Here is a 12,713-nt window from a genome sequence, read left to right on the forward strand (position 1 = left end):
CCCACTTCCACACTGGAACAGACCAAAACACTTCCCCATTCAGGAAAATCACCCCCACCGGTGACACTAATGGATTTGCCTTTACAGTGTGACATCAAAAACCAGAGCAGCAAACACATGACATTCACGAAGTTAGGAAACTTGTGTGTGTAATTTTTCTTTGAATGTGCGTAGGGGGGAGGGGTAATGTTCACAAATTCGACAAAAGAGAGGCACAGTTTCCCAAGTGACATTATGTGACATTACAAGAGTGATAGCCATGCTCCCAAGGTCACCGGTCCCGGCTAGCCATGCTCCCAAGGTCACCGGTCCCGGCTAGCCATGCTCCCAAGGTCACCGGTCCCGGCTAGCCATGCTCCCAAGGTCACCGGTCCCGGCTAGCCATGCTCCCAAGGTCACCGGTCCCGGCTAGCCATGCTCCCAAGGTCACCGGTCCCGGCTAGCCATGCTCCCAAGGTCACCGGTCCCGGCTAGCCATGCTCCCAAGGTCACCGGTCCCGGCTAGCCATGCTCCCAAGGTCACCGGTCCCGGCTAGCCATGCTCCCAAGGTCACCAGTCCCGGCTAATCACAGCCATCGCCAGCAAAGGTTTTCCCAGGTGTGGCTGGAAGTGTCATTTATGTTCAGTTTCTCATAAGATCTACAGAACTTCACCCAAAGGTGTGGTTCTAACTGCAGCACCCGAGTGCCAACGGCTCCCCCACAGCACCCCACCCCACCCCACCCCAGCCCAGCCCAGCCCAGCCTCCCTCTCAGTCATCCTGGCACTGATACTCAGGTTTCTGTGGGTTCTTTCCTCAAAGACCCTCATCTGGGTTCATAATTCAGGTCAGGACCTGCGCACCATTAAAACAAACAACCTAATCTGCCTTTTTACAGTTCATTGGCAAGGAGACTTTCAAGGATGTTTCCAAGATAAGACACAAAGACTAGTTTAATTCTATACCTGATTAGAACACAAACTGGATACAGCGCTAATAAAAGAGTTTATTACTTTCACTTCTGCATGAAAACCCAAATGAAACACACACAAAGGTCATAACAGTTTCTCTTCTTGGCTCAGTGATGTTCCACTTCTGATCATGCATTAATGAGTAATTTTCTGTCGATTTCCCACAATTCCCTCCACCGCAGATCCTTCTCTCCAACTTTCACTGACAACAGCTGGCAAAAGGACAAAATTAGAACGGGCAGCACACTGTTGTGAGTATATTCAAACCAGCTGGCTGAGCAGTAAGGCCAACGTTACCGTTCTTCTTATTCTGCTGATTGATAAAGAAGCTTCCCGCTTTTAATCTCCCATTTTGGCCAAGAATGGATGCCCTCCTCTCAGACTGGCCTTAACAGGGTAGTGTCTGTGTTCACTGAGCCAGGGTACGGACACAAAAGTGCTGGGGCCATTTGGGAAACACCCGGAAGACACAAAGACCAGCAATAACTAAGGGATTCTCCAAGGAAAGTGGAGGATCCACTAGTCAAAAAGGATGCAGAGTCACCCAGACGGCATGACAGAGGCGTGCAAGTCTGCATGAAGACCAAGAGAATCCTTAACAGCACAGGAGACGTATATATAGGAAAGTGGCGTAAACACTGAAAGGATGCTTCACATACAGGCTGCCAGAGGAGGCTGTATCACCGCATCAGGAAGAACTGGGCTATGGGGTCGCAGTGGTGGGGGTACGACCTTCGCCAGAAGAGGAAACCTGGGACAAAGTGAGTTTGCCCCCACCCACCTTTCTCGGTCCGTCTTGGCAGAGACACCGTGATGTACGCTGTCACTGAAAAGCTGACCGTCAGGGGAACAGTGAGGTGACGAGCCAGACATCAGAAGAAACACACCAATGACACACAGGACAGAGCCCTCGGCCGAACCCGACACGCGCGGGACTCGGGGGGGACGCGGCACACATCAGAAAGTCACGCAGGACGGAAACAGCTGCGAGATCCAGCACTGACCACGACTGCTACAGTGTACCGGCCCAGTGATAAATCCAAACTGGGTGAGTATACTGGTGTGACCCAGTGGCGAAGTCTCACTACAGACACCAGTGTGAAATCCAAAACATTTCAGATCAGATACTGAAACTAGATCCATGATCCTGGTCCAAATAGGGATGTATTAAAATCTGGTACATTCACGTCTCTACTTAGCACATGTAACCTACAGATTAACCCCCTCACATGGATGCAAGTTTCACCAAAGCAATTCAGGTTAGTATTTTAGGTGCTCATCTCTCAGGGACTCACTTAAGAGCCCCATGGAGTTCCTTAACCCTCCCAAGATCTCCTTCACAATCTCGACCACATTGCCTTGACAGCTGCGTGGCCTGCAGCCCTTCCAGTTCACATTCACGTCGCCAAGGATGTGTGAAGAAGCAAGTCGCACGTCCACACATTGGTTTAAGTCCGAGCAGAAAACAGTATGTTTAAGAAACGCCAAATGCCACCATTTTTTTCAGTCCCCAGAAGAATAACCTCAGTTTTGTAAGAAAAAAAAAACAACCCTTTGAATGCAATCAAATAACTAAAATTCAAAAAGTGTTGTATTTAGCTTGGATACATATGGCTAAGGTTAGACCGAGGTGAGGGTTGTCATGGTTAGGTTAGGGCCATAAACATGAATGGAGTCCCTGCAATGATGTCAGTGTGTGCCTTGCGTGCACAGCAGCTGCCCCAGGCTCAGCCACCAGCCAGGCCCGCCGGTGTCACATTTAGGATTTTTTTATTTAGTTATTACTTTTATATTATTTTCAATTTTCGTTTGAAATCCCGTTTAGTTTTACTTTCAGCGTGATTTTATTAAAGACATATTTCTATTTAGTTTAGATATATTTTAGCTTCAATTTTAGTAATTTTGCATCTAAGGATAGGCTGACCTTGTGAATCCTACATGACTACACAGTGCACAAAATATGTCCCAGGTATTAATGTGAATTAATGATTTAAAAAAACCATTACTTTAGTATTTGTATTTTGTTTTGTCAGAAGCGATATTTATAGTTTTCATGTCGTTGTAGGTTTTTACATTTTCGGTTCTTATTCCATTGCAGTTTACGGAAATGTTTTTCTTATAGTTTTAGCTTTCGCTAACGATAACCCCAGCCAGGCCTAGCGGCACTAAACAAGCACATGCAGATCCAGCGGGCCCCGTCCCCTGGGGGGGCCCCAAGACAGAGGCATTAAGAAAGATCTCACACCCACCATTACGCAACACAGCAGTCACGTTTCCACAGGAGACCAGCCCCAGCAGGGAAACCGGCAAACACCCACTGTTCTGACGTCTGAAGAGCAGCACTACACATTCACGCTGATCGCAGCAAGCTACCTGATTAAGGAGGTTACATAACATACTAATTAAACAAAGCGAAGAAGATCAGTCATCATAAACGTGCCTTTTCCAGCTGGTTATCAGTTCGTCATTCAGGAAGACCCCATGACCTCTGAGGGAAACACCACAAAGTCAAAATGCTGGACTGGGGGGGGGCGCTCTTGGGTAACTGCTACATTGCAAATGTTTCCCAAGCAGAGGTGGGTTAGTCATGAGAATCACAGATATGACTGCAGATCTCCCTGTGTCGGGATCCCATAACCTCATGATACCCGCCCCCCCATCCCCCCCGCCACAGACCCCTCCCACACGCACACATGGCTCATGCTGGAAGCTGCACAACCCCCCCCCCCCCCCCCCCCCCCCCCCCCGAAGCTCCGGCTCAATGGCCTGAATTCCAGCCGCTATGGCTTTCATCAACTCAATGCTTCCCATTGTGTCCCAGCAAAGGCAGAGGGCACTGCAAATTTGGGCTTCGGCGTAAGAGCGTGCAACACCCACCCGCCCAACCCGAAATGCAGCCCCCTCACAACTCACAAACAGGACATATTTTTTTCCATCTGAATCCTTTCCAGGCGCATGGTGAGAAAATGGCAGGCAACACAAAAACACAGAACACGGATGTTCCCAGTGGGCTGTACACCATGCCTCCACAGACTCTCCCCGAGCTCCCAAACAAGGAACAGGGCCCTCAGAAAAACCCAAAACAGGGCCCTGTGACTAAGACTGACTGAACCCTCGCAGCATATTACCATAGCAACACAGCAGCACTTTGCAGTAGTGGTGCCCCAATATGGAAATTTGCACCAATACAAATAAGCAAAATATTTTTTTGTGTGATACAACCAATACCAATAACCAGGTAACCCCTGAGCTCTCCAAACCTGCTCTGAAAATGAAGTGGGTGATGCTACTTCTTAAAATCTCATGAATGTGTGTAGCATTCACATACTAAAATGGAAGCTGTGAAACAGCCAAAGTTGTGCCGACTAGAGAGACTGTAACCATGGTCTAAGCAGTGAATGAGCAGACTGAATTCCTGCCCTGCACTACGGAAAATGACTGGTCGTCCAGTGCAATCATCTCCATTATTTTAGCGGTTAGGTCTTTAGATCTGGTTCTGTTAACATTGAACAATGACTAAAGTCAAAATATTGACTAGGATTCACACATCGGACCAAGACCAATGTTTTGATTTTCAATAAACACCATCCGATACCAATATGCTAAATGATATATCATGCATCTCAAGCCTGTAGTAGCAACCAATAAAACATAATTTTAAGTCATGATTGAAACCATGTTTGTAATACATTTCAGTGTTGTTGGCAACCACAATAACAACAGAAATAATAATCTTGGATGCCAACATTATACCTTAAACACCCAAGTTAAAAAAAAAAATAAACCAAGAGGTGGATAAAATGTATAGATTGAATTACCATGCCATCATCCGTTCAACAATGTCGGCTAAAGTTTTACAATGAGAGCAAATTTCTCCCAGGGAAATGGATGCTCTCCGGTGAACCGGCTGTAACACCACACCTTGGTGATCACACAACTTGTACACTTGCATTGTTGACACATTTTAAATTTCTCTGTGCTGTCAGGGAAGGTTTGAGTAAAACTAGCACATCTGTTGGAGAAAGGCTGTATCTGGGGTAAAGAGCCAGAGAAGCTAGTGGATCCAGACAGGCTGCTGATCATTCAGAGGCCTGAGCAGCGCTGGCCCAGAGAATTCTGCGTGACTCAGACCGTCTTATCTTCAGAGGTCCACGGGGCAGGCAGAGAAACCCATCATCTCAGCAGTACCTCCACATCAAAATGGCAAACCGTCAACAAGATGGGGGACACTGCAGAAGGCTCGACACTCAGCTGTGGGAAATTCCCACTTACACGAACAGTTAAGCTAAACTGAACAGCATTTCAACAGACCTCAGATGTACTGAAATCTGGATCATACCGGCAGAGCAGAAAGCAAACACTCAAATGACAAAATGACCTACAGAGGTAACCTGCATTCTGTGCTGGAGCCTTTCCCAGCCTAATAAATCTGGTGCCGGATAATTACATGAACTTTAAACGGGGGCACTGCTGCTTCACCAGTTTCTCATAAATCTGATCCCAGATCAGTTTTCTAGAGCCTGTATGAGTCGGACCCCAGCTTAGTCATTACAAATTCTGTATATATCTGACCCAGGATCAGTTTTAGTAAATCTTCCTCGTCCATGTGTTTTTCCTCCCACAATGCTTAAGAAGTGCTGTAAAACCGGACTAGCTTGATTTGTGTGAAGAAAAAGGATTATTACTCAACGACTTCCCCAGTAAATGCGTAATATTTACAAGAACTGTATTTGTTACAACATGATTAGTCTGAACATGGCAAATCAATGAAAAACCCTTAAATCTTTTCTGAATGCCTCTTTAAAAATGTCACTGTATCTAGGACTTCCGGATCAGGTAAACAAATCCTATGAATGACTGAAGATCCAGTGATTATTTTCAGAACTTTACATCTACAGACACTCTAAATTTTCTGAATAGGATAAAATAAACAGGACTGAGAGAGAAACATATTAAATGTGGATCCTTCCGAGACTGAATCAGGACAGATGGGCTGAGTCACCTCAGCAGAGAACGTGGCGTTCCGGAGAGGTGGGTTGGATTTGGTCATGAGAGATGAGCATCGTGGGTTTTTTTTGGTGCTATGTACCTCACACACTACAACCCCCCCCCCCCCCCCCAACCAACCCCTACCCCAAATCCACAAGCACCAGCACCACAGCAATGATGCATTACCATTCTAACACCGTCAAAATATTTTATTAAAATCAGTCAAATTCACTCAACTCCCCAGCCGCCACCATTATGGTGATAAAAATGCCAACCAGATTAATTTCCCCAGTCAGGTGATCTATACCATCCTGCATGCATCTGTGTTAGAAGAACAGGACCCTACAAGGACCCCCACACAAGAGTACCGGGCATCTCCACAGTCTGACTGGTCACCAGGTAATTCAGCTGAATGTCAGAGTAAATTTAAACCACCTGCGAAACAGGCACTGCACACAAGTCACTATTGCAAAGTCATACCCTGAATAGGGAGATAGAAACCAACATAATATCTTGGAGAGGTTTGCGTGCAGGTCTTTAAAAATGTATCCTCCCTACTAACTAACTACACACACGCGTATATACTGGACTCCTGATACGCGACAGTGTATGTGTGCCACACAAAAGGCAAGGCAATATACAGACAGTCAAGCATAAAGTTTGCCGCAACCAAATACAGGAAATGCGCAATACAGTGAAATTCACAGAGAGAGAAACGTATTAATAGTTTACAAAAGAAATAAGATTGACATACAGCATGTACGCGTGTAAAAACGACCAGGCATCGTGCGTGTACGTAAATATATATTTCTAACGACGGTCAGGCACCGCGTGCGTGTGTGTGTGTGTGTGTGTGTGTGTGTGTGTGTGTATGTATGTGAAAACGACAACATCAGTTGCACCAGTCCACAAGATTAAACAGACATTTAAAAACACACTTCTATATGTAAAAACACACTTACATAGCACCACTCCGGTCTGAAACCGACACCCACCGCACATCCATAAATACACACACTTATATAAAAGACGCACACATCGAGATGCCACCATTAACACACATTTAAATGTAACTTTAAAAACACATATATATATATATATATATATATATACACCCGAATAAACGCGCGCACACACAGCCGCCTCCGCACACAAACGGCTCCGATCAGCGGCCGGCGATGCTGTAGCTCCGCGGCCGTAAACGGTGCGATCGCGGCGTCGTCCGTAAGCTCACCTTCGGACAGCTCCAGATCCAGCTCCGCCAGCAGGTCTCTCACCTCCTTCGGCAGAGCCGACACGTCCACGCCTCGGTCGGCCATCCTTCAGATCCAGGGGGGGGAAAAAACAAAAAAACAAAAACCCAAAATCGTCCTTTAAGCAACAAAAACACGACTCAGAAGACAGGATCACCATCCAGCTCCGCCATGGTGGGGAGGGCGATGAAGCCGGTCACATGACCGCCTCGCCGGGCCAGGAGCGGCCGATCTGCTGGCCGCGTTGCAGCGCAGCCAGGCGCCGGAATAGCGTGCCCTCGGCCGGGCCCCCCTCTAGCGCCGTTTGCCAGTCACTGCACGCAAAGCTCGCAGCACAAACATCTAAAGCGGCGTCTCATTGCGCGTTAATCAAAACCGGTGCCCATAGCCGACACTCTCCATGTTTAGCCCTGCCTCTGGATAAGAATATATCACGCAGCAACCCCCGGTCCTCCTCCCTCGGCTGCCAGCTTCACCCGGAGCCAAATGACTTAATCCGGGGTCGGAGCGTTTCATCGGGAGCTGGCGCCTCCTAACTGTACGCTTGCGTTTTCCAAATGAACCAACCCTTCCCCCACCTTTTTCTTATAGCGCACTTTTGTGCAACTGAAGTGTACGTCCAAAAAAAGCAGAAACAAAGAAACAAAAAAGGCAGCAAAGGAGGAAAAATATTATATTTATTCATTTATTGGTATAGATGGTCATGTCATATTCCAGAGGGTCACATTTTGTAACTAATGTGGGAACCTCACAAAGTCCTGGGCCTCTTGTTCTCCTTCTCCTCCTCTTCCTTTTCTGCCTGTTCTGTTCCTTTGCGGAGCTGTAATCATGGGCACCACTGCATCACATCTCCTGAACATTGCCACACAGGATGCTGACATGCCAAACTTTCTACTGTAGAACTTGAAACTCCTAAAATATGATTGCTAAAGAACTGCAAAAAAGTCCCTGCATGTTAGTCCATAAAAGCAAGAAGTTTTATAAGAGGATAAACAGCAACAAAGCCAGACACCATCTACTCTGCTCTCCACCTTAAAACTTCTACCTCTCTCTACTTTCAAGGTTTGTGCTGGATCCCAAACTTCCAGGATTCACACATTGTTGCTAACAGAATCTATGGCTGGATGTCCTACTGCAAACAGAAAAAAATCGTTTTCTGACATTTTCCCATATTTGAACTAAACATCTTACAATAAAAAAAATACAAAATAGCCTTGTGACCATGATTTTCGTGCTTCTGTTCGGCAGCAATTGCTTAAACAAATGCCTTGAAAAGACTCGAACCTGGCTCCCAGAGGTGTGAGGTAACAGTGCTAACCACTGCACCACTGCACTGCACCTAGTTCATCCCTCAAAAGTAAATACTTGTCAACAGAACAGTGTACTCTGAGTATTTTCCCATGTAAACTATGGCTAAGGTTTTGTTGACAGTGATTGGAAATGCACAATGATGCACTTCTTCCTTATGGCATATATCATTTTCAACAGTATGAAGTTACGCATACTGTAACGCACAAACACACACATGTATGTACACACTAAATATGCATACATATGTGTGTGCTACAGTATATGTCCAGTATGTAACTGTAAAAAGTAAATGTACTATATACTATAAAATGCAGTGGGATACTGTAATATGAAGCATTGCAGTATGTATACAATATTACAATACAGGGCACATTGTTCAATTACATACCTGTTATCTCTATGAAATGTTTGAATGAACAGAGGACACGGTTTTTCTCCCAACATTCGGCTGCCCCCTTCGACCAGCCTCAGCCATTGTATGGCCATGACTGAGGACATGGTCCACAATTGTGGCATTTATTTCACCAAGAACGTAGCTCTGCTCTTGGCCTCTTCTACCTCTTCTTCTGTTTTCCCTCCCTACTCTTCCACCATGCATCTTTACTCCTCTTCATCTTACCGGCTGTTGACTCTGTTCATTTCCTTGTCGTTCTTCCATTGTCAGATTGTAACACTGTGTTGTTCTCTGTCAATATATGCTGGCAAATGAAGGTTCCTGAGATGCACCTCTGAGCCATTTTAGAGATCTGGTTGATCATTGGTTGATCTAATGCTTCAAAAAGTCCCCACTATTGGTGAAAGTCAAGATTCAACTGAATGAAATTTATCAGTTCAGGACACATTTATAAACAATAACTGTAATAGAGTTGTCTCGAGAACATGCTTGACAGATTATGACAACTGGTTCAACCATTTTGCATGTAATGACTAATGCAATGAACTAATGCCTTTTTTGGGGGGGGGGGGGGGCGGTAAGATTATTCAACAGAAACCCAGTATAATACATTTTGACCAGTATGACATAAACGACTGATAACGTAGGAATCAGTAGATGATTGTACATCATCATTTGCATGACTGTGCCAAAGCACTTGCAGTTTGACCAAATGAAGGTGACTCTGCATTTATGATGTGCAGCAGTGACTCGATGAGGTGGAGGTTGTACACGTAGACATGAGAATTTCATTTCTCATCTGAGAAAATGTATCAAAGCGACTGAGAAAAAGTGTAAACAAACAACATATATTTGCAATGCAGCGCAACTTACATTACTGGTTTCTCACTGCATAGAGCCAAAGACATCACAATACAGCTGCAAGTTATACTATCACTCCTGGAAACTAAAAAGCCAGTTACGTTGATTTGAAACAGCCTCTATATGCCCACACTGCATCTAAAAACATTGAGAAAATTCTCAGACAGTCATTAATATGCCATATTCTCACTGGATACTATTGTCTCGGTAGCTGGGCTTTCAGCCACAGTGGCCTCCTTTGTCATATATATAAGTGTCTGTGGGCTGGAGTAGTGCGGCACGTCGATGGGGTGTGTTGAACAAAACATTCAAGCACAGTGCAGATTCTATTCATGCAGCTGCAGTACATATACAGGAGATCTGATGAGCTCAAACATTATGATATCTAACCCTATTTAGGGATGATATTTATTGAGGTTTATGAAAGTTTTTTCCCTCAGATGTGACCATCTACATACACAGAAAATCATCAAAAAATTTGACATTTTCCATTTATTATTATTGTTATTATTATGTAAATTAACTTTAATTATGTAACAAAATATTGATTTTTATTTTTACTTATTCTCACCCAATTTCATTCTATACTTTTGGAATATATTAACTTTTTTTTAAATACCAATATTTTAAGGGCTCAGTAAATCATTTAGGTGTGCTAGGCCGTGTACATCTAGAGCTGCCAGTTACCATACATTTGGAAATGGCTAACAATCAATAACAATACTAACGATAATGCTAACGATAATGCTAACGATAATGCTAACGACGCTGCAGAGGGACACAAGCCTGAAATTTCTCCAAACAATGTTTTGCTTGCTGCTTCTGGTCTGCTTTTACATCAGATGAGAAAATGTCAAATGATTGTGGCCACATTAAATCCATCCATCCATTTTCTAAAGCACTTATCCTACTGGGGGGTCCGGAGCCTATCCCGGAAGCAATGGCCAGCCCATCGCAGGGCACACTCACACACCAGTCACTCACGCATGCACACCTATGGGCAATTTAACAACTCCAATTAGCCTCAGCATGTTTTTGGACTGTGGGGAGAAACCGGAGTACCCGGAGGGAACCCCACGACGACATGTGGAGAACATGCAAACTCCGCACACATGTGACCCAGGCGGAGACTTGAACCCGGGTCCCAGAGGTATGAGGCAACAGTGCTAACCACTGCACCACCATGCCACCCCTGGGCACATTAAATCTTCATGTAATTTTATTTTTTTTAAAAATCTGTTTTATTTGTTGAAATATAATGTATTTTCATTTTGAGGAGCACTAACACTCCTCTCTTGGTAAATAGTATTGTTTGATTTACTTGGTGATTAAATTTGCCCTGCTGCTGTACCACCATTCATCCGAGAGGAGTGTCGTTGCAGCCAGGACCTGAAGGGTCACGTGGGAGGGGAAATGTCGAGTAGGAGGGGCATTGTTAAGTGGGAGGGGCAATGTCGAGTAGGAGGGGCAATGTTGAGTAGGAGGCGTGGTGGGGGAGGGGTTTATCATTTAACTATTATCATCTGATACCCTAACCCCAACCCTAACTATAACCATAAAACCCTCCTACCCCTGGGGATAAACCCCTCCTAGTTGACATAGCCCCTCCCACTCAACACTTGGCTTCCAGCTGCAGTTATATGTACTTGGTTCACCCTGCTGTAAGAAGCAGCACCATCACCAACCTGCCATCACCAACATGCCATCACCCGCCGCCCTCTGCATTCAGACTCAATTCTTAAAATTTGGATTGTATAAATTTGCATTTTGTAATCTTGTTCATTTGACTTCCTCTGCTGGCTCCTGGAGGATGGGATCCCCCTTTCAATCTACTTCTTCCCTATATTTCTAAACGGTGCTCACAAGTCCTCCAACTCTGATGCTTGGGTCCTCCTACTGCTAAATCTTTCACAGTCATCCATGTGCTTAGTGCCCTCTAATGGTGAATCTCATATTTCCATAAAGGAATATCCATCCAACCATCCATCCATTTTCCAAACAGCTTATCCTACTGGGTAGCAATGGGCACGAGGCAGGGAACAACTCAGGATGGGGGGCCAGCCCATCACAGGGCACACTCACACACCAGTCACTCACACATGCACACCTACGGGCAATTTAGCAAGTCCAATTAGCCTCAGTATGTTTTTGGACTGTGGGGGGAAACCGGAGTATAAAGGAATATTGTGATTAAAAATCTGTATTTCATTCCAATATTTAAAGTAAATTCGTTGACCAAAATTGACTACTTGACTACTGGTGGACCATGAGGTTCTTGATTTTTGTTTGAATTGGTCTCAGTAAAGAAACCTGTAACCACAGAAAGTCATAGAATTAAGTCACATTGATGTAAAATGTAGCTGATCATTTGGTATATCTACTCACCTGGATATGAAACTTCTCATATATAAAACGTGAAAATTGCAAAATATAGTATTTAGAGTATTTATCTATGTTTTTTTTTTGCCTTATTATGTAATTTTGTACATGATTTAAAAGAGCAACTCATTTTCCCCTCTTCCCAGAGCATGTTATGGATTGTCAAAGGTTTTGCAATCAGGTACCCAGTAGGCATTTCCCTAGAAGGTAAATGGGGGGAAATTCAGCAAAGTGTGACAGAAAAAAGGAAAAGAGAACAACAGGGATCCTGCACTTAAAAGTGCTCAAACCCCTAAAAAATGAGGGCTAGCAACCTGCACATATCAGCGGTTGGTACAGCACAAAGGGGCAGACTGAGTCATAACTGTGTCAGGCACAGAGGTGAAGAGGAAGGTGACTGACCAGAGTGCAGATCTAAAATCAGAACTAGGCACAGTTAGAAAAGAAAAATGAGCCCAGTACACATTGAGTCCTCTGTCTAGCTGTCTGCACTTTTGGTGAATGTAAAGATTCATGCACAGCATCTACTCAAAGTGCAAAAGAAACTAAAAGGGAGAGAGAGAGAGAGAGAGAG

At 44.7% G+C, this 12,713-nt stretch overlaps 1 protein-coding gene across 3 annotated transcripts in view; it reads right to left on the minus strand.

Moving 5' to 3' along the window:
• dip2bb (disco-interacting protein 2 homolog Bb) overlaps positions 1-7,724 on the minus strand; it is a 50,310-nt gene extending 42,586 nt beyond the window's left edge. For 2 of the 3 annotated variants that reach the window (XM_049000389.1, XM_049000388.1), the window contains exon 1: positions 7,176-7,723. In XM_049000389.1, the coding sequence (XP_048856346.1) occupies positions 7,176-7,260 (85 nt within the window). In that variant the 5' untranslated portion in view covers positions 7,261-7,723. Of the gene's footprint in view, positions 1-7,175 lie in introns of all 3 variants that reach the window. The other variant, XM_049000390.1, reaches the window with a different exon arrangement.
• Between the last annotated feature and the right edge of the window lie 4,989 nt (positions 7,725-12,713).

Source organism: Brienomyrus brachyistius, unplaced genomic scaffold (genome assembly GCF_023856365.1).
Source record: "Brienomyrus brachyistius isolate T26 unplaced genomic scaffold, BBRACH_0.4 scaffold50, whole genome shotgun sequence".
NCBI lineage: Eukaryota > Metazoa > Chordata > Actinopteri > Osteoglossiformes > Mormyridae > Brienomyrus > Brienomyrus brachyistius.